The sequence below is a fragment of the Streptopelia decaocto genome (assembly GCF_964273445.1).
Source record: "Streptopelia decaocto genome assembly, chromosome: 3".
Classification (NCBI taxonomy): domain Eukaryota; kingdom Metazoa; phylum Chordata; class Aves; order Columbiformes; family Columbidae; genus Streptopelia; species Streptopelia decaocto.
The window spans coordinates 83,537,821-83,564,433 of NC_138656.1; the positions used below are offsets into that span (position 1 = coordinate 83,537,821).

Sequence of the window (26,613 nt, forward strand, 5' to 3'; positions counted from 1 at the left end):
TTATGTTAGAGATGTTACGCTTATATTAGAGCAGTACTGAGCATTTTCCATGAAATAAAGCCTGCCAGTTGTGTCACAGTTATTTGAGGTGAGCTTCTACGGAGCATTAAGTTAGCACTAGGTAGAATTCAAATGGTATGAAGTGCTACAGTAAGAGAAGCATGTGATCTTCATAAAAAAATCTATAATTGGGAAATCACTAAATGTATAAATATCTGTTTTTATTTTTAAAGATTATGCCACTTCGAAGTCAACTGACCTCAACTGAAAGCAGCAAGCATAGTTAAATGTTCCATCACTGAAGTGTTCCAAAGGTCATGTGGTCTATTCTCATTTATACCCTCAGGCAACATAAATTACATTTATGTTCACTTTACAGCCCCTTTATGCTGCCAAGAATGCACAGAGGCTGTGGTACACATGAGGATAAAGTCCAGCAAATTTATGAATGCACAAGTCTGCTATGCACATGGTGTCCAATTTCTGCTATCTATGAAATGATCCACAGCTCAGTACAGAAAAATCAGTATGGGTTAGTGCATAGCTCTTAATATCACCAGTCTCTGTGAAAGTTATTTTCCTCCCCCTCTCTAACTCCAATTTAGTTCAGACCTTTGGAAAACATAATCTTTAAGATTAGAAGTCTGTGATTAGCCATACTAGAATACTGCCAAATGAGAAAAGGAATTTATTCTTAGAATTATTATATCGATTTACAGAAAGCCCCTAAATAAAAGCCTTCGGAACAGCTCAATTTAGCTATAAACATTAAGTACTGAAACTACTAATGAGAGGAAATTAGGAAAATTAGATGGCAAGGTTAGCTGAGACAGATGATTAGAGTTTTTAATACAACATCGGATCTAAGTCCACAAAAAGCATGTATTTAATTTATTGAAACAAACTGCATTCTTAGTGGCAATTCAAAAGGTTTTTTTTAAACTTTCTGTAATTTTCATATGTATTAATATACAGTCTTCATTTCCTTTCCTCATAAGCTTTTCCTCTCCATTTTCTGCAATACTTGAAATACAGACAATAATGAAGAGGAATGTTAGGACCTGCTAACAGAAAATATCTTTCTTAGAGGGCACAGACAACAGCAGAGACTATAACTTCACCTTTAGTTTTCCCTTCATTTCAGTTGTGGTATCCAGCTCTTCTGTTTATCCCCCAATTTTTCTTCCAAACAAAGAAGTTTTAATCATTTGAATTGAATCAATTTATAGTTTATGTGCAGAAGGAAGTTGCTACAGCCCTTTTTCCTAAAACCAATTAGGATTGCCCCAAAGCTGATGTTCCACAAGAGACAGGGTGTCTAAGCAGCTTTCATAAATTTTCCTGATTACAGTTCCATTAAAAGTTCCAGAAATATTCTTTTAAGAGTATCCTTACCTCTGAATTAATTACTTTTATCAGGAAGAAAATGTGGTAAACAGTCTTAGTTAACACAGAAAGTTGACGACATCTCTCTAGATAGACTTGAATAGACGGCTCTACCCTTTGCTGCAGTTTACTCCAGAAAAGAGTCAGTTCCCTAGAACAAGAGAACAATATTTGAGGGCCAGCAATGCAACCACTAATCTGATCACAAGAAATGTAAGGTTGAGAACAGTTTCTATTTAGTCTCTGGGAAATGAAAAAAAAAAAAAAAGTCAGAATTTATTCACACCTTATCTTACAGAGAAAAGCTTTTATTAATATACTTACATTATTAGTATCTAGTTTTCAAAATTATTACAATGACTCAATTCTAGAAGGATAGATCAGAATAAAATGAGTATTACCACAATCTACATAATTTACAGACTCATTATGTGGCCCTGAAAAATGTCTTGCAAAGTAGTTTACTCTTCACACCACTGACTGGAATTTTACTCTCCTGAATTCTTAGCAATTACTAACAGCTATACAAGGAGGGCTTTTCTTTGTGGTAGATACATTCTTTTTGAGCTGCTCTGCTTTAAGAACTGAATCTAACTGCGATTTAGCAAGAAATTAGCCCCCAAAGCAAAGCAGTATTACTGTATCTCCATTAACTCCCTAGTTCACTTCTTAGGTGCAGACAGCAAGGAGTGTTTAGTACCTGGTGGAATGGGTGTAACCCAAGCAACTTTAGCAGAATCTGTTAAAGCAAAATCCTGCATTAGCAGGTGTTCTGCTGCTGCTGCACATACAAAGGAGGTGCACAAACAAAGCAAATCCTTCAGGAATCATACAGGTTTGGAAGTACAGCCAAACTGCTAGCAGTTGGAAACTGAGACCCTAACAGCTCAAATATTTGCCAACAAAGACCAGTTATTTGTTGCCACACTAATGAAAGCAAGCCCTAAACAATAAGTATCTTCATCTAGCTTCTTATTTTGGTTATAGTAGTAAAGAGCTCCTCCTTTTCTAGAAGTTTGTTAAAGAAATACTGTGTTATGAAATAAGGACAGGTGGGAACAGTACTTATGCATTAAACAGTGACATAATGCTGACTAGCTGCCTGCAGATATTAAATTCCTTATTTCTACAGCATAAGATTATTGTCAGGAAAAATTATTAACCAGCTACTGGTATTAGTAAATGCCTCATCATACATGCAGCCTTCAAATTCCCATAATGGAAGCTAATCTTGTAAAATACTTTTTTCCCCTTTTTCCTTTTCTTTTTTAGTTTAACTCATCAATTTTATCAGCTAAAGAAAGCTAACTTATGCCTTATGTATCAGCTCTGTCTTCCCCAAAATAATTTTTGTTCCACTAGACAGAAAGAAATATTTGAACTTACCAGGCACAGTACATCTCTCCTTGCTGGAGCTGGCGAGATAAAAATGCTGCACATAAAATCAGAGCACTTTTTTCATCTCCATCAGATTCTAGGTTACAGATCATTTCTAGAGCATCTTTGCAATCTACTTCGGCAATCTAGAAGAAGGAAAGGAAACAAGACCAAGACTAAAAAAGTGGTTTCATTTTCAGACATATAGTAATTTAATCCTTTGCAAGGAGACAGCTAATTAGAACTCAGTGAATATTTAAGTCTATCAGATAGAGATAAGCTTGATAGCAAATCAGTGCATTTCTAGACAGTGTCAAAAGAGATTATGCCACCTGAAAAACGGTTTTATTAGAGTGAATATAAATTTGTTTCTCAGGCATAAGACTTATTTGTATCTATTGTCTCAGTCACCTAAAAATTTTAAAGTACGACATTAATTATGCATATAGATTACATACATATGATCATTGTAATAACCAGATTTATAACTTTGAATTGAACCCTAACACAAAAAAATATTATTACCTGAAATTCTAACCCAGTTTACTAGTCACTGATGTTACTACTGCTTTAATACAACAGCTGGGTGATTAATGAATCCAAAGTTTAACATCCAGTATTTTTAAAAAAATCAAACATAAAAAGAAAAGGGAGACTGTACAGTAAGAAGCAGGTCACTTGAATGCTCTCCTAGAACAACATTACAGTGTCTGCAATATAAGTTGTTTGTTCAAGCAATTATGGAAGCACTTAGTTTTGTAGTGAAACGAAAAACGACAGTCACGCCGTGGTACTAGATGGTTGTATCAGTACCGAATCAGCACACTTGCTGCAACAACTCCTGTCTGGTTTGATTCTCAGCAGAGTGGTTTGATTACATCAATTAGCGCATCTGGCAGGACATGCTGGTACTTATTCTGTGAGACTGGCAGTTGAAGAATAACTTGACCATTGCAATAGCACTGTTGGAAGTCTCTCTTGAGAAATCACAAGACCACCCAAAGCAAGAAACAGAAATGCCCACCCAAACACCCAGATACTTCAGTACTTTATAAGGTGGCAGCACAGCTTGGCTGGGCACTGTGGTGTCCAGTTATTGCTCCAGCAATCAAACCACAATTTTGAAGAATACAGCAACCCATTTTTTCTTCTAAATTGACATTTTGTAAATATACTAATAACCCTTCACTGAACATCATTTGATGTTTAATAACCTCAAAGTCAGCTTCTGAAGAAAACTGCCTTTCTCAAGACCTTAGAGAGGACGGATTAAGATAACTGTAATACCAACTTAGATCGAAGGTCTGCTTTGCTCAGCGCCCCATCTTAAACAGGAAATAGCAGTTAAAAGCTTAGGGAAGAATATGGGAAACTGAACTTAAAAGTATTTTTTTTCTGAAATGTTTTTCCAGCCTCTTCCAATGGGACCCAACTTCCAGCAAAGGCCTGTACAGTCCAGCCATCAAGTCCGTCAGTCTAGCATTTCATGTACTGCAGATCTGAATTCTTCACATTACTGAAGCAAACCATTAGACTAATCCAAGCTGAAAATTATCTCAAATGCTACTCTTCTGCCTATTCTGAATGGATATAAAAATTTACATAACACTAAAGAGCGAGTTGTACTTCTTTACAGTTTACCTTTTTTTTTTTTTTTCATTTTCTTACTGTTCTCACACTATGAAATGGCTATCCTTCTCAGTTCATCCTAACATCTTAATAGCGTATCTGCCTTCTCTTGGTAATACATGAACTTTCTGGGATGGTTAGTAATACTGCAAACAGCACTGCAGCTGAAGCTGCAAAGCTAAGCAACCCAAGCAATCCAAGGTTTAGAAATACCTGAATTAGGTTCTCTGCAATAACCCAGTTTGAACTTATCTGTATGTTATGACATCCTAAGAAACAAGGCTACATTATTCCTTTTGTCCACAGGATTCGGAATCCATTCACTGTCCGAGCCTCTTCTGCTTTGGGAGCGCGGTGGGGCTGACTAACAAAAGAAGCATGTTTGCATGGCTGCAAATTCCAAATTCCATCAACAGACTTCAACAAACAACCATGAGATTGCACAGCCCTGTCACAGCTCCTCCTGAGCCTGTAAGCAGGGCTTACAGCAGCCAGAGCCGGGAGGCTATGACCAATCCGACCCTACTGAACGTTGGAAGAACGTGCCCAGTGAGAAGCTGTAATCTTAGAATTTAGTCTATATCTGGAGTAGGAAACATCTTCAACTGTAATCACTGCATTGTTTTCATCCCTTCAAGATCAAATTCAACATGCTTAATAATTAACACAAAAAGATCACAGAGACAGACAGCAGAGAGATGCAAACAGTCAAGAAAACTGACAGTTGCAGTTAGTTTTCCTTTAAGAAGGAAAAAACCCAGATACAACTGTAGGGTGGGGTGAGAAATGAAGATGACACCTGAAAGAATGCAGACAAACAAAACTGTAATCTCTTCTTTGACTTTTGCATTTAAATAAGAAGGATTTTATATTTTAAACCAGATCAAATATCTGATTTCATCTTCAATTTCACCCGTGCATTTGGGTCAAAAAAGTTTACATTTATCCTCTGAACTGAAAGTAGCATCTAAAGGGCCTCACTCTATGTCCTAGGTACTAAATAAAAAACTACAGTTAAAATATTAAAAGTGGGAAAGCCATTATCTTCACCTTACTAACAGGATCTGAGGCAGAGTTTTAAAATACTTCAAGCAAAATCAAACACAAAATTGTGGCAGAGCCAGAAAATGATTACTAGTGACCTAATATTACATTTCCAAAAGTCTGCCTATTATTAGTGATTTTATTATTATTAAAGAAATAAATCTAAAAGAAGTTCTTCATTTTTTACTTACTTCTTCCATTAGTTTCTCATTTGGTGATCCTGAACAAAGACAGACCAGGTAGGTTTGCTTGAAATTGCCTTTTGCACTGATTTCTGGATGGTCAGAGCACAGTTTTGCCAGGGCAGTAGCTTGCGTTAATTGCTTTGTTTTCATTAGGTGCTTAATACGCATATCCAGCAGGACAGGGCCTTCAAACACTAAAAATTCATTCACTTCAAAGAAAAACAAGCCAAATATTACATACATGTTTTACAGCAGGTTACAGAGTTAATAGATGGCATTTACTCATTCATGGTCAACCCCAAAAATTTATACAAATCAAAAAGGTACAAAAGGTATGAAGCATAGATGAGAAAAAGAGTCTTTGAGAACTGTACTTGTTTATTATAAGGATTCTCTGCTACGGGAGACCTTTTATCTAACTTGCAGGTTTTAACTCATTCTAATTTCTTGGCAAAATAATTGCACACAAAACAGATTTAGGAAGCATATAAATATTAAGATATTTAAATACCATTTGACTACAGTTCTACAGAAAAACAAATAACACAAAGCCACTACACTCACATCCCTCTTTATGCTTTTGTGCTACACCTTTGCTCATAGTTGCCTTTTAAAGACCTTGCTATGGAAGGATAAATGTGACAAGTGTAGAAGTATCTGAAGTCCTTTCTATTGGTGTTAAATATTTCATATTATACATCCATACAATGCAGTCAAACCCCTTTAAAAGTTTTTCAGCCAAATAAGTTTCCTATAAGACAAGGCAAGGCTTGTATACATTTGACTGTGTATAGCTTAAAACTCAAAGACACAGGAATGGCCGTATTTGATTCAAATATATTTTGTAGATATGCCACTACCAGAGTTAAAATACTGCTTTCTATGCCAACAACCCAACTCTAGGTGCTTCAGTGGAAAGCATAAGAATCCTACAAAGAGAGGAGCACAGGTTAATGTTCCTACTCTTACATATACATCTGAGGCCTCATCCAGATCTTCAAGATCCAAATTGTTCCAATTTTGAAGCATGAGCTTTAGTACTGCCTCCAAAATATTTAAAGTTGGTAATTAAAACTAAATAGACACAGAGACAATTGATTTTGTTTAATCCTTTTGACATCAAGCCCTCCCTGTGACAACTCTTTCCACAAGCCAGATACACACTGCAAGAAAAATATTTTGCCGTTCAATTATCCACATCTTAATTTCACGACACATTCTCTCATCTTTTAAAAACAGCAGAATTTTCTACTGTTTTTTGTTCCCATTCTTTTGTGAAAAACAGCAGATTAATTAATTTTTTTCAGTGTTAGGGTAAAATCTTGATCTTTTCTAAATAAGATTTTTTCTAGTCTCCAAGTACTTTCATCACCCCTTCCTGAAACCTTCTAGGCATTTACAGCACTCACTTTATGACACATCTTGTTAGAAATATTCATAATATTGCTCTTAATTTACTCGCCTTGAATTTCACTTGAGGCATGTTGCCCATAAACCTAATTTATATTTTCTTGACTTTCAAAGTTGTGTTTGGGCTTGATTAAATAATTAAGTAATTTCAGCATCTGCAAAACTGATTACTTCTAGTATCTGAAGTACTATTATACTGAACACAAGGTTCACTGAAAGTAAAAAGATCACCTCATTTTATTCTTTGCTTCCTCCCATCCTACTTCATTTTTGATTCATGACTGTCTTTCATTTTATCTCATGATTTCTCCTTCTTATAGCTACTTATACAGGATATTACTAAAAGCCCATTTTTGCAATTGAAATTAGGTCAACCGTTTTCTGTTTCATCATGTTAGCGCACAGAATTTTAGGGCAGAAAATACTGCCTTTTGCGGAAATCGGGCCTGTTAGACCCCATCATTATCTTTCATGCATTTTCAGATTTATGGTTGAAGTATTACAACCAACTTGTTAGTTATTTGTTCAGAATCCTATTGCACTGTTACAAATGATCAGCCATGGCTCACTGTGTAAGAATATTCAGTCAAATGCAATTCTTTTTTTCCTCTTTCCCTGTTGATGAAAATATGACCAGATTTTTATTCATGTAGGAACAAAGGAATACTAGAGCGCACTAACAGATAATTAGCAGATGGCAACCATTTCTGTATTTATTAGAGGACATCTGCCTTTTAAGCAGCAAATAAATGTTCTTTTAATGTCATTACCAATACCTTATAAAAAATGTTCATACTCTTGTCAACCCACAAATGACCCAGTGATTAATTACACTCAATAGTTTTAGCCTTGCTCTTCCTCGTACCAGGTACCAGTAATCCTTTCACCCACAGTGCTTACCCCCAGCTAGTCTGCCTGGAATAACATTGGAACATTTTACCTTATTTTCTGTAACAAGACACTGGAAGACCTTAGACTTTAAGTTATATTGGTAACCCAAGACATTTCACTCTGATTTATTATTATAATTAATGCATTTAATATTTTAGAGACTGTGTTCTATCTGCTAGTCCTCAGTAATCCCCTTCCTTTAGAGTTTACTGCTTCAGCCAGCCAACCTTGCATAAGCATCAGAACATTTTCTGTTATCTTCTTAACAAGATATAGGAAGACCTTGGGGTTAAAGCTACATATTAGGTCTTTGGCTTTTATTCTAATCTAAGTTATTACAATAATTACAGCTAACATCCAAAAGCTCATTCAAAACATGAGTTTTAATTATATTTGTTTCATAACTGAACCACGTATGACATTTTAAGACAAAAAACAGTGCCAAGCTCGCAGGAGCAAATCTATAGTAGGGAAGAGTCTTAAGGATAAGATTTTTGTTTGGTTTAAATTTTTTAAATATATTTTATAGTGTGATGTCTATTTCAAGTTATTGTAGAAAAACTGTTAGTTTACTGTAACAAATAACTTCATAAAAATGTTTAGAGGCACAAGTGCTTTTTCAGCACAAGTTAGTTTATCTCTAGGAGCACAAAACCTGAACTATTTAATGAGAATGATGCAGTTTATCAACAGCATGATTCTTGGAAAAATTATTAAATGTTGTTTTTGCGCAGTGCTCCACCATTCCTTAAAATCTACAAACTTATGTTTGTGCAAGGCATGTGTAGAATTAATTTAAGATTACAGAACTGACATGAGAAAAGAAAAGACAAGCAGATGACATCTGACAGATGGTACTATGATCTACTAACTCTGGCAAATACACTTGGAGATACTGGAATCCAACCTTTCAGACACAGTTTCCCTATTATTCCCTTGAACCTCATAGTTGGGGTCTCATGTCATACTACCAAATGATTCCATGTCAAGTCCGTAAGAACTGCTATGAACTTTTATCACAGGTAATGCTTATAACATACATGAATTAAAAAGAGAAGAAAATCTGCAGTTAAGTAGCACACAAGAGCATGAATAAGCCGTGAGCACAGTTCTGTAACAATGAGTTCTCTATGGTGGACAGTCCACATGTCTGTCACTTTTTGGCTGACTGGAAGACTTGAAGAGCACAAAGCACAGAAATTTCGCCTTACTGGAAGCCCTCACAATCCTACTAACTCTGCTCTTTGCCAGTTCTCGGGTAGGTATAGATTTATCTACCACAGACTTTTATTTCGTCTCAACTTTGCTCTGGCCAAGGAGGATGAAGGCAGGAGGTGAATGTACATGTGGACCAAGCATCTCAAAGAACTTCAGTTACTTGTCAGTAACCTCTTTAGTCATCTTCAAGTGTTAGTCCACATGTGCGTTCACACTGTGGGTGACTCTGAACTTTCATATTTACCTAGAGATGGGTCTCAGAATCCTTCATGCAAACATCATCTCAGCACAATTCTGCTGAATGCAGCACCAATCCTGGATGCTTCTACAATGGCATATTGTCTGGTGAAAGGGTAAAAGAAGTTCCAGGTGGCTGCTTTGAATTCACCCAGGATGCAAACACGTTTTGTTTTTGTTTTGGTTTGTTTTTTTTTTAAGTGATGCAGCTGGGGCTTCCTGTGGCAGATGCCCTCATTACTGAAAACCAGTTCCATGCTGGCTGTTTAAATTCTAACCTGCCTGTTATCTACCTTGATAATCTCTGAACAGTGATGGTGGTTGGATCCTCGAACCTCTTTTCAGTGGGATATACTTGAAGAACTTAATTCTTGACATCCAGGTTTAAATCTCTAAGGATAATCAGAATCAGGTAAAAAAAAAGCAGCAGCAGGCTGGCTTCTTGTAGGATTATCTTAGATCCCTTTCCTCCAGACAGTTCCTCCACTCACGCTCAGTGCCAGCTGAGGAGATACCAATGACAGCTTTGAAGGATTTCACCATCACTACAAGAAAATGGGAACCCTGAGGATGGAAAAACAGGTTCAAGCTGAAGGGCACAAGCCACACTACCCAAACAAAGGTGGAGGTGCAGCAGCAGAGTATTTTACTATTGCATAGGCTATCACAACTCAAACCACTTAGGCATACTTCAACTTTCAGTCTTTGGTACACTAAGCAATAAGGCAACAAGATTAGCCACACTACTTAACGAACAAATTCTGGTTTTCATGAATTCATATCAGTTTCAATTCAAGATTAAAATCAGTCCTGATCTCATATTAAGCTATCTGGTAGTTCAGGAGGAGGCCAATAAGACAGAAGATCCACTATCATGTGAAGAATTAAGACTGTCTTACTAAGGTTTCCTTCCATAACCAATCAGTGAAGCAGAGAAACATGGAAAATTCCTCTCTCCAAATACAAGCACTTCCTGTTCATCATATGCAATCTCAAGAAAAAAAATGAAACCTGATGTAGGAGCAGGTCCAGTCAACATGCAAATGCAATGCGACATCCGATAGCAATATGAAAACAGTTGCCAAGTGCTAAAGCGGGTGAACCAATTACTTTCAGGCTAGTCTGTGACCACAGCTAATAGTGCCACCTTGAATTTAATGACGTGGATAAAATATTTTCTTTTAATGTCTAGGATATCTTTCCAAATTTCTTTCTGCCTTGGTACAGAGACTAGTTGTTCCCACAGTTTGAGGTCAATGGAAAGCAATTGAACAGTGCTCCATGGCAAAGTGGAAGATGGCCTGAGCATTCTTCAAATGAACGCAGATTGATTCATAACACAGACTCAGGAAACTCAAAAGGAGTTTCAGGAAATCTCTGAGATGGCAGCTGTGAGTAGTGCTATCAACTCCAGATGTTCACTTAGGGGGCCCACAAATGACACCCACAGACCCTGCTGACAACTGAGTTTCTGCAAACAAATTCTCTTTGGAGTCACCAGTCAAGGATAAGAAAAAAATATTCCTCAGCTCATTAGGAATCCAAATGCCCATTTTGAGGCTAGTCCCCCATACAAAACAGACTAGCATTGTGTGATAAAGCATAGCCCCTAATGACAATGCTGATGTTCTAATTGCAGGGGGAGAGAGAAATAATCTCTAGAAACAACTTAAGTGGGGTATCAGCATTATAACAGGTCCCAAGAGGAGATTCTTTTTTATTTGGTGACATCTGTTGCACAAAATCTGGTAACTCAAGCCAGGTTTCCCAAAATTTGTGGTCAGAGACGGGCTAAAAACCCAGGGCAATGCCAATGTTTGTCACTCAAGCAGGTAACAAATCACGTGGACACAAAATACTACCAGTGTGGAAAAACTTTGTATGTGCACACACACACAAATCTCTATGTAAGTGTATGTATGTAGTTCCCACAGTACAGTTCAAGACAGATTTTACTATTTTATATCACAGTACTGCATGAACGTGTCTTGTAGTAATGCAGTAACACTCATCAGTATCAAAGAAATCAGTGACAGGCATGCCGTCCTCGTCAGTGCTTCAAACAACTGGGTATCCATCCTCTACTTATTTTGAACTCCTTAGTGCATTAATTCTTACAGACATGCATTCATCACAAAATGGAGCTGTGCCCAAGGCAGTCAGGAGTTAGGCAATTACTTAAAGACATGGCTCTCAGAGGAAAGACTCCCTAACACCTTAGGAAGTAGGTACTTCCTGATCACATTTAGGTGGAACCCATGCAACAATCCATTCCCAACACTACAGGAGCAAGAGAATAATCCAGTTCAGACAAGCCTGCATTTGCGTGACTGTAATCAGAATAAACCAGCTGTGGGGCATGGTCAGAGAAAACGAACTTGTACAAACTCAGGACATAGTGTAAGAGAGAATTTAAAACCAGAAGAACTGAAAAGGATCTGTCTCTGAGATGAAACAGACACCTAATAGTGCTTCCTACAGGAAAAGTAAGCACACTGACTTTCAGGAATCAACAACAGAGGCCTTCAAGAAGAGATAATCATTGACTGAAAATTCAGCAGATATCTGGTTATGTCATAGATTCTGATTAGGATATAATTATTCTGAATAGGTCATAATTCACACTACCAAGACTGAAATAAAATAAAACAAACATAAAGAAACAACTGAAAAAAAATACAGGAAACAAAAGCTTAAGGGGATGATATGAAAAAACACCTCCAGTCTCAACTAGTTATTTCATCTCCAACAGATAAATGTTTACTCAAAGACCCAGTTGATCAAATCTGCCAAACACCACCATCCCAGTGTAACAAGCTGATTACTTAAATACTTGGAAACTTCTGAAACAGCAAATGGTAAATGCAACATTAAGAACAAAACCAGAATCCTGTAATTAAAGCTTACAAATATGCCAAAAGACAGTTATACTGGAGTTATGTTTGAAGACTGCTGAGAGACAGCTGTCTGCTGAAAAAGGGTAAGTGGTAGCAGTGGGAGTGCTGGATTACAGAGAAGAATGCCAGCTCTCTGGGCAATTGAGTTTGGGTATTACTAAAATATCCTTCAAATTAGTCAGATGACAAAAAAACAATGTACTATTACAGAGGATGACAATAACTAGAGCGTAGTTTGTCAACTGAGTCAGAAAAACATGGGTATGTAGTATGACAACCTTGCCACTGATACAAGGGGGAAGGAAAAACTCCAAGCATAACCACAGGATGGCACTGCTCCCCCCAACCAAATGGTTCAAGCTGACTGAATAGATGAGAACATGGTATAAAACTGAAAATGATGAAAGGCTGACTGACAATCTTCAGGCTGGAAACAACACCCACATACCAACCCGGACCTCAAAGTTGAACAAAACGAGGTTAGAAGCAAACACTTTCAAACCACTGCCAACTCTTCTTTGGTTCATCTTCACTTGAAAAGATGAGGGTTCCTTCATGTGGCCTCTTAGCAAAATAAACCAGCAAGATTTAATAATTTTTGAGAAAAAGCAAATTTTTCTGTGTCCCACTGTCTTCCAGTCTACACAAATGCCCTTGGTAACTGCAGCTTGGAGTCAGCACTGGTCCCAGTGACATTAACAAGGAAGCCAATTCCTTGAAAGTGACTTAAACGTATATCCAAGATCACTAAGTCTCAAAAGCACAAAAATTATTGATACAGATGTCAAAAATGGTTTGAACATTGCCATTGTTGCCTGGATGGGGAGGGAAATTAAGCTTACAAATACAAAAAAGTCAGACAAATTCCTAGGCACCAAACACCCTGATATTAACGGCTTTGCTACCCACTTCCCAGTGAACAGAACTCAGTCAAGAAGCTGATGGGTAGCTTGAAAATTCTTCTCCTGAATATCACCCACACTGCTGTTTGTCTTCCCTGCTTTGCTAAAGGGGTAGCTCTTACTTTTGATTTTGACGGACATTTTACCATGACATGTAGTTCTGTGCTACTTAGTCTAGTAGCATTTTCTGCCATCAAGACAAGTAATAACTAACAGGAATCAGTTAGCCAGCCCAGGGCAGAAGCATCCTTGAGTAAACAACATTCAGGACTAAAAGGAATCCTGAAATGTCCGTAAGAAAACTTCGCAGCAAAACATTGATAAAATGAGTAGTCATCAAAACTAGACTAATGAGGGAGTTCTTAAAAAGGCTCAAACAAAAGGCAAGTAAAATATCAATCAAACCTCTCTGTTAAGAGGACTAGAAGGTGGTTGATAGGAAGCTAGCAAAAGAGGACTCCGGGAACTGCATACCAATCTGTATTAGAAGCCCACTAAATTATTAAAAGCTGCAGTAAAATACAAATCTTGTGGAAGAGTAAGCACAACTTTTGTAAAAAAAAAAAAACCCAAAAATGTTATACATTTACTGGACTTATCTGAGGGAGTTACAATAACATGAATAAGGGAGATAAAATCAATTTTCTAAAGGTGTTAAAATAAGTCCCTCAGAACCCCTAGAGATACCAACCTATGTGGATAGTAAAAAGAATATCCTCATATGGATAAATTTGCAGTTAAAAGAAAAAAGAAAACAAACTCTCAGTAGATTCACTGAGGAACTGTAGCAGGACTTCTGCTGTCCAGCATTTTTATAAATATTTGGAAAAGGGAGAAAGAGATCAAGGTGACAAAACATGCTGATAAAAGCAGGGTAGTAAAAACATGCCAACTCTAAAACACTGGAGAGGAGTGCACTCCACAACGTGGCATAACAGACAAAATTAAAATGTTGATAAAAACCCAAAGTGATTTGCATGGGGCAAAACTGCAATCTTAATTGTACATATAGACCAACAGGCTGCATGTTGGGGGAAAACCCTAACATTGAAGTAGGTACTACTCCTCAAGAAAGAAACTGGGACTAAACCAGACAGTTTTAAGAAAACATCAGTTCAATGCTCAGTCAAGATGCAAGCCTACTGTTAGGAAATATTACAAAAGGAATGCAGAATGAAGTGGAAAAATCAGTGCATCTACATGTGGACGGAAGAACAGATCTTTGGTCCCCCATCTGAGGAATGGGACAGTAAAACTAGAGGATGGTATGGAATAAACGTACTACAAAAGAGAGAAGATCAGATTTGACAGCAGTCTATCAGTCTAACAGATCATGTCTTCTTGAAAACATGCATTCCTTAAAAGATGCAAGAATAGTTTACTTTTTAATAAATAGAGAATATCACACAAAGTAAGCAGGCATCAGGCTGAAAGGAGGCAGACAGCAATGGGCACTACTTTACTTGACGTGAGAACTGTGTAACCATCACAGACACTTAGTTCTGACAGTTCATACAGATTCTAAAACCAATTAGGCGAAGAATTAAAAAAAATCAGCTAAAACTTATTAACACAAGGATACCACTTTTGAACTGCAAATCATTAACAATTCAAACGATACATCAGGAAATTGTCATTGTATGCCTTTGCTTGATCATACACTCTTCACTATGCAGCTGCTGTTAGCCATTCTCAGAGCTCTGGTCTAAATGAATCCTCAGTAATGGCCCTCTTTGCATTTAATAACTGAGTAAATGCCATATTCACAAAAAAAAAAAAAAAAAAAAAAAAAAAAGGAGTATTGTTTTTGTTTTACATAAAATATTTTTTGTCTACTAGTACTGAACTTACCCCATCATAAAATAGTCTATATGTAATCTCCCTTCACATGGCTTATAATGAAACAGCACAAGACCTTCAGTTATTATTACATTTTATGAAAAATATCAGTATTAAATTATTTGTATATTCCTAGGAACATAGTGTCTTAATAATTCAGACAATTATACATGTATATTTGTCTATAAAGCTTATAAATTATCACAAACTATATTTAAAAAATACTTCTATATATTCTAATATTATTTCAATATATTATAAAAATTAGGCATATTTTATCCCAATCATCATTTTAAATTTTACCTTTGTCTGGATCCAACTGTTCCTGGGACAGAATACCACACAACACTGGGTTCTTCCACACTCCCTTCTCTTGTGTAAGTGTAGTTAAAATATGCAGTTCCCGGCTGCCATTTTCCATCAAATTTTTGTGAGCCACCTGAAGAATATATGTTACAAAACAAAATATTATTAAGAAAAAATTAAGAATATATGTGTCTTTTATATTCCTTTATACTTATGTGAAAAAACCCACAAACCCTTATCAGCTAAAGAGTTCAATGTATAACAAAACAATCTTAATATTCACCCCAAACTGTAGGGAGGACCTCCCACTACATACTTCTGATAAATACCAAGGAGCAGAACTTGTTTCAACACCCTCCTTTAAAGCAGAGCTCTGATCTTTAACCTGCTAGTGCCCTGCGGGAGATCTACAAATTCTCTAGTATCAATAGATCTTCCACTCATAATAAATCTCAAATGTACAACCGTGAATAGTAAAGAATGACATTTCACTTCTAACAGTGTTATTAGACAGCTTTTAAAACATTAGCTTTATTTCAAGTATCTAAACATGTTTTTTCTCCAAAGTTTCTACATGAACTATGACAGAAAAGTGATACGGCTGACAGAAATTACTGCGGAATACACAGAATCTCCAGCTGAAGGGCTTTATTGTTATCAGCCACCAGAGAACAAGTCTACATACATGATACGTACTTAATATCCCTAAATTTCCAAACCATTCTGGAAAGCTATTAATTCTTCATTTCATGAATCAAACTCACCTGTACAAAAGCCTGAAATTCTTTCCATTTATTTTCAGGTAAATCAAGAGGCAGACACAGCAGAAGTTCAATACAGCTTCTGGAAGGCAAATAGGAATATTATTAGATTCAATTTTTGGCTTTTAAAAGGTATGATCAACAAATCCCAATTTTAGTATCCCAACAGGTATTTGTTTGAAAAGCCAAAGCCATAAAAGTCTGTTTTGTTTGAACATATAGAGAAATGGTCGTCATGGACACTCTTGTAGCAGCTGTAAAAGCAAATTCTCTAAAACGTACTACTAATTAAAAAAAATGTTAAAAATTGTCGTTGAAGTTCAACTCTGTAACACTGTATGTAAAATGATGCACTTTAGGTTGCATGCAGATCAATAGCAGCAAATTGTTTGATGCCAGGGATGTTGGCTTGACCTGTATCAGAACAGTCCTTCTCAAGACTGCTCCAACAGCTGAAGATATTCTCTCACATACAGCACTCACTATGAGGAAGGCAGGCGCTTCCAAACCTATTTAGAATTTCCACAGATTGTGAACTGGACTGGGACAACATTTAGGCAGTGCAAAGTTCATACCATACAGGTTGGTTTTAGTAACTGAAACATACTCACAGTGCCAAACGTTCAAGCACGAAGGCTACATTTTCACACTCAGAGGTAAGATAAGGTCGTGCTTTAACATAACTTCGGATAGCAACTGTATACACCTCTAATAGGGGCAGAGGGTCTTCCGATGTTTTCCACTTTTCTGCATATTCCAGCAAAGTCTGTTTAGGAAGAGGAACACACAATCCCAAAATTCATGAACATTTGCAAGGTTTTAGTTTTATACTTCTCACTAGTAGACTACCCTTCTTAATGATTGACTCTGTTATCCCTAAAATGAAGTACATGTTCTCAAAACACCCGGTTTTTCCTTAAAATTTATTGTTTCATTAACAACTGCCACTTAAAACTCCACACAAAAATAATTCTCTTATATAAAAATGTTATGACTGACACTTCCCTCTATGGTATCCCCATAATATTCAGTTTGCATTCATATTTTCCAAATACGAAAGCCTGAAGAGTATATCTGGGAACATAACATACTTAAGGGACTGAAAACTTGGGTTTTAGACATCCATCTCTACTGTTCAGGTTCTAAAGTAAGCAATCCTTCATTTTAACTGATCTGCTTTCAGGAACTATCTCACATTTCCTCTCCCTTGCCACCCTGCTAATACAGTTATCTTTAGATTATCGCTTTTTACATGGTCCTGAAAGGAATATGAACTACACATTTTAAGACTCTCTCTCTCTCTCTATATATATATATATATATAAATAAATATATATATTTATAAACCCAAAATTCATTAGTCAAAAAGTTGTCTTCCTGCTTTGCCACATGAATACCAACAAACGACGGTTTAGAAATAAAACTCAATAAAGTGATGGAATAACCACTACCACTCAAAGTACAAAAGGCTTCTGTTCACTTCAGTCGGGGACAGGGAACACGTTAAGGAGGAGTAGGAAATAAGGTTCTCTTGTCAGCATCGCAACTAGTGCTAGGTTAACACTTGGACTCAATAATCTTAAAGGTCTCTTCCAACCAAAACAATTCTGTAGTTCTGTGTTCCCCTTGGATATCTGCTGTCAAGCCGGAGGCAACTCAAGTGACTGCAAACTAATTCCTACACTACTACAGCAGGCTGCAGACTGTCATATTATCACTTTTGCTGATTGCTTCTTGGGAGTGTAACAGGCAGAAAGGTCAGAGTAACAGACAACAATGTAGGTTGTCTGACACTCTGCTCAAAGCAGGGCCATCAGAATAAGTTGTTTGGAGCAATGTCCCTCATCTGCAGAACCCACTATTTCATCACAGAAGAGCACTGGGTTTGTCAGTGAAAGCATTTTACATAGCTCATACTGTCAAGGCCATTTAGCAAAAGTCATGGCTCCCCTTTTTATTAATGTCAGCTATAAATAAAACAATTTTGACAATATCAGTTCAATTCTGATAAGTTTTTTTCCAGTAAGGAAAACAAGAGCCCTCTGGACAATAAAGTTCTTCTGCTACAGAAGCCCCCAAATACCTGAACAAAAAAATCAGAAGAAAGTAGTTCTCAACTGATTTTAACATGCAAATACCAGAAAACTGGACTGGGGGAGAACTACAAAAGCACTTGCAGAACCTATGAAATCTCATCCAACACTGCTTCAATCCATGTCCAGATTAATGATAAATCAAAATAAATAAAATTTTGAAAATACAAGGTTTAGTAATAGCTAACCAAAACCAAACTACAAGTAGATATAATCAACACATTGACAAATTCTCAGAATCTACCACCTAACAAAAAACATTTGCTATGCTGGTGAACTGTCACTACCAATACTGTCCTTTAAAAGTGGTGTATACAGATGTGAATACACTGTTTAATGCAAGCAGTTTGCACTATAACATAGTGGCACTAATTTCAGCATTAAATAGAGCTATTTTTATCTCGTATATATAGATCAGCCACTTCCAAGCCATTATATGAACTATATTAAGCACTCATGCCCACCACACCTTCCAAAAGTATTCATCAGTATGACAGATTTCGTTGTCTGCATGTCCCTAGACTATACAGCACTGCCACTGTACAAAGAAAATAAAATTCATTCTGCTTTGCTTAATGAATCATTGCTGTGTTCCGCTTACAACCATAAAAAGAATTTTACTCCCAGCCCTGGGCCTCATTAAGTTATTTATTTCCCTAGTCAGGACATACATGTTAATCAAGCCAAGTACTGCACTCAGAGCACAACAGCCAAGTTTTGTTCCTCTGTGAGACTGAAACAGGCATTTTATTTTAGCAGTATCTTACACAGTCAAGAATGCTCAAAAAAATGGAAACATCTCAATTTGTACAATAAAAAACAATAAGTGTTACATCTGTGATGTAAAATGTGGAATATATATGGCCATGAGTAATATTCAGACAATACATTTTATCCTTTTCGGTCTTTATTACATGAATGTTGCTGTAGCAATGCACCCACCAGAAGATGCTTTTCTACTTTTGAAAGTTATACTGAGCAAGCTTCTTTGCTAAAACTAGCCCTACAATACCAAAGCTCTATTAAAATACGTTTCACACTAAAAGAAGGCATTATTTACTACTAACTAGAATTTCACATGTACAGTCCATATCTACATGTTTCTTCAGCTCTTAATATCAGATTCTTATCCCTGTGGGTACCAGGATAAGGGCAAGCTTACTTAAATACATTAAAGCTCACCTGGAACTGCCCTCTCCATTCCCTGCTAAGTCAAATGCACTAAAGAGGCAGAGAAAGTGACGGAAAGCGGTCACACAGTTAAGCTTGCACCTCTCAAACCACTCCAGTAACTAGCAAAACCTCTCTCCCAGTGACCTTCTGCAAACACATCCACACAGAAGAAGAGTTCAAGCAACAACTTACATGGAGATGGGTCTTCAGAAACTGCACACAGAGAGTGGTTGCAAGACATTCCTCCTGGCAGAAACTGGCCCCTATCCGGAGTGACTCACTCAGGCATCATTTGCAAAGCAACAAAACTAGATACAAGCTTTAAAGGATTACTCTCCTTGCGCTAGACAGGTCTCTCCTCTGGTTTTGTACAGTCTGGACCTGCTTTATTTCTCCATTTTCAAATCAATTTTGTACAAATACTGTTATATTCAAACAGCTCTGATAAATTGTCATTATTCTCAATTTAGTGAGACAATACATAAAATTGATCTGTCATATGTTTTTCCTCCCTAGAAGATTATAACCTATGGAAGAGAAATTAAGCAGCATGGGAAGAGATGTGTTCATGATTTCTTCCTGTATTTGAATGTCTAAAGTTTGTCTGGTTAAGCCTTAGAGTTTACTAGACTGCTATGAGAAAAATCTCAAATAATTATACTTGCCAAAGCATTAGTTCAAAAACATTAACTGCCAAAATCTTTTTCTTTTTTAAAAATTATATGAAAATATCTTTCTTGTCAAAATCCTATGTAACTTTTCAGACACTGGGAAAAACAGACAATCCTCTTAATCTAGCTTGGGATGCCAGAGCTACACACATCTCACAGAAATAAGTAAAATGTCAGTCAGTATCCTGACAGACAGGGATTTTTTAATTTAAAGGAATAAATCACCTTACCGTGGTGATACTATTATCTGACAATAAGACAAGGAGAGTCAGATATGCAAATTGATATGATTTACATAGATGTTATTTGCAAACAGCTGTCTTCCATTATTATCTTGTTACAAACTCAGATCCACTGCCAGACATTGCTTTTTAAAAACACGTAACGAAAGTGAAACAGTGTACAGTTAGTAGTACCATTAACTGCTTGCTCCATGTTAAGTACTGATGAAGTGCTACTAATCATCTGTGGGGTTTTCTGTTTCCATGCAAACTAGGGAAAGAGAAGGCCATATATTAACATAATTTATTTCCTTCAGGTCATGAAATATATTGCCTGTGGCCAGCTAATGAATGGCACAAAAAGAGAATGGTAACTTTAATGTTCAGACCTTTAAAGTTCCATGTTACTATCTGCTTGTAAAGCTTTCAACTCTCAGCTTCTCAAATTTCTTGGGTACTACACCAGATGAGCAAGAACTACCTTTCAAACATACACAACTGTATTTTAAGAAGGCAATGCACAATAATAAGCTACAATACCTCCTGCTTGTCAATGTCCAAATTACTAAAGCATGCAATGATGAGCCATGTGAACCTGGCAAATCCAAACCTGGCAGCTGTAAGGATATGAAAATGTTTATCATGCCTATTGAGTCTTCTATGTTGATTGCTGCTGAATGTGAAGAACACCAACAATGCAGGCATACTGACGTGTGAAGAAAACAGAAAAGATGATGCCTCCCCACTTTGTATTACCAACACAATCCTCTGTTTTATATTACAAAATCAAAATGTAGTCCTGAAAGTAAGCTACAAGACTCTTAACAAAACTTCAATTGAAATTAAAACAGAGATGTCATCCACTGTATCCCAGTATCCAGTACTCTACACATTTACTCATTCTCGACCTGTCATCTTTCTGCTTTTGACACTTCAAAAGTAATTTTACTGAAGCTCAGACAAATGACATGTGCTGTCTCTCTCTCTCAAAAAAAGTTCCCCTTCATGAATCTGTATTTCATTTTGTTCCCTTTTTCATTTATCTCCCTACCTTGCAGATAATCACTAACTGAACATAAGTATTTAAAAGTCTGGTATAATTTTGGCAGCTAGACCATCATATATAGAAGATTCAAAAAACATTTCATTAATATACAGGTATATATGGTTGCTTTGAGATATCTGAGATGAACACATTTCTTTAAAAAATGAATACACTGGTGCTTTTTAATCATGGTAGATTCACTAGTGAAATATCTACAGGAGATACATACAAAACAAAAAGTATTTCACAAATCAGTGGGTTAAACTATTTCAAACTGTGATATGAAAATAAAGCTATTACACATAAACCAATTCCTCAGATCAGGGACAGAACAATATGGTGAGAAATAAAACACCTTTATCAAAGGAGTCAAAAACTGTTCAATGCCCACTGTGTAAGATGCTGCTTTCCAAGAATAAAGATGACAGGATCAAACACTATTCTGTTTAGGATAGGCAAGAAGGAATTCCTGAACTTCCATGCAGAGGTGCCAAGCCCCTAAACAGCAACAGAGAGTAGGTACCAGACAGTAATTAAGTACTACAAATCTCAAGACAGATTAGTTCATGACAAAGCCCCAGAATCCTAAGAGATGAAACATGAGGAATATGACTGCTTGATTTGTATTCTTTACCAAGTAGCTAGGTACACAGTGATGATGTTGATGATATCTTCTGACTTAATGATAGGGGAAGAAAAAAGGGTTTTTTGGGGGAAAAACACAATATGCTGATTCTTGGGCTGGAGCTAGACATCCATCTCATTCAAATACAGTTCATTTCTGAGAGCTGTGTTTTTTGGAGTAAAACTCTGTGAGCCTGAAGCATAATCTCACTGGCTGCCACAACCACTAAAGAACTGAGCATGTGATGAAAACAGTATTGTTCAAATTCCTGGAAAGCTGATAACAGCCTATTTTTAAGGTGCAATTTATGATACTTTACAAACTAAGCTGGACTTCTGGTCTCAACTCTTCTGCGCAATTCCAGCCCTGTGCCAGGATCATTACAGAATCAAATGAAAAGTCAGCTACAGAACTGAATTTGTAGAACAAACCTGCTAAGTAATCAGATCTCTCAAAGTGAAGTATTAGATCTGGTTTGCAATGCTGAAATCACCCCTGTTCTAAGAACCTGCTGTAAATTGGAAGATTACTAGGATGACCAATGAGCAAAAGACTGGGCAGTCACACCCTCAAGGCCCCACAGCATCTAGGAACTGTTGGTTCAAGAAGTACTTCCAGACCACCAGAACTTGATTAACTGAATGCAGCAATGCCGCCTGTGATGCCTCTCTTCTGTACCATGAAGAAAATGGACTGACTGGGTAACAATAGCCTTATAACATGTTTTCTTTTTAATGAAGTAGTTCGGTACTAAAATATATTAGATATCCCAGTTCAGACAGCTCTAGAGTCAATCTGCTTTGGTACTAATGCATCAGTACCAGATGATCTCTTTGTGAAGTCCCACAGCAAAGTTACATCCTAAAGAGATACCAAAACAATCTTTACAGGTGTTGAAATAACATTATTCTCAGCCTCAATGACCTAAGCTCCTAGAGCTGAAGAACACCTGGGGTATTTTTTGTGACCCGCTTTCTTTTCTCCTTGTTGTTCGGCATTTTACCAGAAGATGGAGAACAAGCCTTTCATCACATAAAAAGCAGGAGTCTTTCGATAAGTGCTGTAACTTTTTTTTTTTTTTTGTTACATTAGGGTTGCCATGAAAGGTACTTTAATTGGAAGACGCTAAAGGTAGCTAAGGAATAGCTAGGATGGAACCAGCATTTATGTCCACTTTGTAGGACAGACTATCCAACTAAGACGTCAATCAAATAGAATATTCAAGTAAAAACTTGAATAGTTCTTGAACTAGTTCTGCATGTTAAAAAACCTTACTAATATAATGTCTAATTTAAACCAAGTCTACCTCGGATTGCCCCTGAGACTTCACTATTTAAGGCATTAGAAACAAATACTACGACAGATTATTTTTAAAGCATTTAAGAGAGTAGCTAAATGTTTACATACAGCATGAACCCCATCATATCTTGTGCTCATTTTAAAAAGCATAGTAGAAAAATGAATAGTATCTATTGCTTTTTTTCTGTGGTATGACAATCCCCTGATGAAAGCATTTCTCCCTATCACCATGATAATAATTCATCTATTTCCCTTTCAGCTTTGCCTCCAAAAAAGAACCTCAGATATAAATGACCTGTTTCCATTTCATTTTTTTTAGTTGGGATGCTCTACATGCAGACTGATTTTTACACTAGAACAAAACGGACATAGAAAAACATGGATATTTCAAACCTGTCCGCTACAGGCACCATGATGCAGAGCTATTTTTTTTTCCCATTACTATTCCTCTTCTGCACTGACAGACTACAGTTCTAATTTTCTTCACTGTTTTTCCCTTTCCCTTCAAAAAGAAAACTCCATCTGCTTTTACACTTTACACCCCCATCCTAACACCATTGGCTTCTCTATTCTGTAGCTGAAAGCAAAGTCAAGATTAGGGAGTGCTGAATTAGTGAGTCCAAGAAATACTCACAAACTCAAGAAAGACTCAGAGATGAAGTTCAAAACCAAAATTTGGGTTTGCAATTAAGTGCTGGTCCACAAAAATCTCACAACTATAGCACTTCAGAGTAATGCACTGCATAAGGAATGGATCCATACTGTAGAAAAGCTGCTGAGAACCCAAGTCCCCAGTGTATTCACCACAGATCTTATTTGTGACTAGCTTTCAGCTGGTTCCATTAACTGCATACCTACTAGTGGTTGAAGCAGACTGCCTGAAATAGCTTCTGAAGCACAGACTATGGTTTAGTTTCATGCAAAAATACATTCAATATCCACACTGAAAAGGCACTCCACAATGTAAAACAAAGTGCAGTAAGCAGGTATAATCAAGAGATCACTTTGAAAGTGAACTTCTTACCTGACCCAGAATGCTAATGTGCAGGCACCCACTATTTTGGTTCACATGTATCTTCTATGGATATGCTACATTATCTGAAAACTGTTCTTTCACCTATTCACTTCCTTGTTCATCTACTGAAGAGAAATATTCAGAACAATAAGTTTTATTATAGTGTATGAGCAGATATGTTTATATACTCATCTCTGTTACAGTGTTTATCCTTCCACAGGAAAAACAACAACAACAAAAACCACAACCCATGCTCTGTTCTGTACTCAGAGTGAAGTACCACCCACATGATGGTGTTGATTTTGTAATTGGTATCTTCAGTACCCAGACACATAGGTATGCACATAGGTACAGATAACCACTGCTTATTAACACCTAAACATATTAGCTCTTATATAAACAAAAAAACACTACCTCAAACACTTTCAAGGACTAGTTTCCTGAACACTTTTAAAGGCAATCTGCAAAACAACATTGCAAAATTCTATCGATCTACAAGTCTCATTTTTAACAAACATTCTTCTCTCACTATCCTCTTAATTTTTTTAATTAGTCTGAGTTTTCAAAACAACCATTTGAATCTGAAATGTTGTCTATCAAACCAGAATACAAAGAATAAGTCGTAACTTGTAACTGCACAATTGTAACTGCACAATTTATATTTTTGCAGTTCTGCTGCAAGAAAAGATACAGATCTAAGTTTTATGCTCAAGCCTCACCAAAAAGGGGAAAGTGAGATGCACAGAAACAGCAGTAACTTGTGTATATTCATACTAAAGAAAAGCTGTCCTCCTGGAGATCATCTGAGTCAACAGTAAATAAGTTCAGAGAAATACACATACACAGAAAAGGTAATTGTTAAAGAACTGACAGCAACTTCTAATTAATTTTGATTAATAAACAAAATACATCTGCAATCCAGTGAAGATGATCAACTAGCCAGCAAAGAATGATTTTCTCAGTTTGTTTAATCCCTACACATTCATACATCTATATAGTAGTTTTTTATATATATTATATATACAGAAATTTATTATGCAAAGTAAGTTGCTTGAATATCATTCCACAAAAATTGCAAACCATAACAGTTGAAGATACAAAACTAATTATCATTAGCTACTTTTTGACTCGAGATCCACATCTACCTGGGGGAGGTGTGCAAGCATGTATGCCACCTAAGGCATTAATGATGGTTCTTTATATCCTTAAGATTAACTTCTGAAGATTTTTTAACTATTGTTACAATTAAATTTGTAAGGACACTAGGGCCCTGAGTCTTCAGCACACAAGTATAAAAAGTTAACCATCTTTTATCCAACTACTTCTACATCACTAGGCACATAAAGTAACAACAACAAAAAAAAATCCAGCTTTGTGTTCTCATGCATGTAACTTTGAATAGCAGGGAAGTACCACTGCCCCCAATTTACAGATACACAACCAAGACAGACATAGGTATACTGTGAAAAATACATTTACATTTCTAAGGCAGAGTCTATGTTGGAGAAAGGTTTGAAGAAAAGCTTGTGGGGCTCTGCTACAACTCTCGGAGTAGTAATTATGTCATCTACTGTCACCAAGAAAATATCACAAACAACGCAGCAAGGGAGAGAAACAACTGACTCTGCAAAGTTAATTACCAAACACAGAACCTTCTGTTAACTGATAGATGCTTCTCTCCTCAAATATAAGTCAGAAGGAGCAAGATTATGTATGTATTATGTATGTTTTTCACATTGGTATGCTGAACATACTGCATGAGCTCGGATTGCTAATTATAAAATTGAAAGAGGCAAAACAAAAGAGAAATTACTTTGGTGCTATTCCTCTTATTATTCTTTACTGTTTTGCTTAAAATTCAAAACCCAGCTAGTTTTAGAAAAACTTGAAAAACCTAGAAAATGAAGTCGCTGCTTACATCCATAGACTACTTTAAATAAGCACATTATTTACCAGGAAATAACTTCATTAAGCCTCATGCTTTATCATATATAGTAGCAGAAATTATCCTTCTTTCAACATTTTGCACTCAACACGTTCTTTCTGATCTTTTCAGTAGTATCTGATTTCTCTCTTGCACCCTTATATATAAGTAAACCTGTCATAGTTCTAGGCTACGTTTCTGTATCTTTGGGTTTTCATTCAGGTCTCAATTTAATGTTGTCATCCCAACCTCCCTATTTTAGTCTGTTTAGTTAAAAACAATATTCAGCAGTTGGCTATTAAACAGGCATTTCAGCAATGTGGTGGGATGTTCATTACAGTAAACTTTTATCCACTGCCAGGAAATCTAATTTACCTATTCTTTTAATTATCAGACTGGCATGTGGGCAGAATAAAAATAGGAAGATAGCCAGAAATAACTATGTCTAACCTGAAAACATGTGCA

General features: G+C 36.5%; 1 protein-coding gene across 1 annotated transcript in view; it reads right to left on the reverse strand.

The window, feature by feature from the left end:
- ZNF292 (zinc finger protein 292) overlaps window positions 1-26,613 on the reverse strand; it is a 45,329-nt gene that overhangs the window by 8,399 nt on the left and 10,317 nt on the right. The window contains exons 2-7 of the mRNA XM_082050030.1: window positions 16,694-16,848; window positions 16,086-16,164; window positions 15,319-15,454; window positions 5,628-5,830; window positions 2,773-2,909; window positions 1,396-1,537 (exon numbers count right to left, since the gene is read on the reverse strand). Coding sequence (XP_081906156.1) covers window positions 1,396-1,537; window positions 2,773-2,909; window positions 5,628-5,830; window positions 15,319-15,454; window positions 16,086-16,164; window positions 16,694-16,848 — 852 coding nt within the window. The remainder of the gene's footprint in view (window positions 1-1,395; window positions 1,538-2,772; window positions 2,910-5,627; window positions 5,831-15,318; window positions 15,455-16,085; window positions 16,165-16,693; window positions 16,849-26,613) is intronic.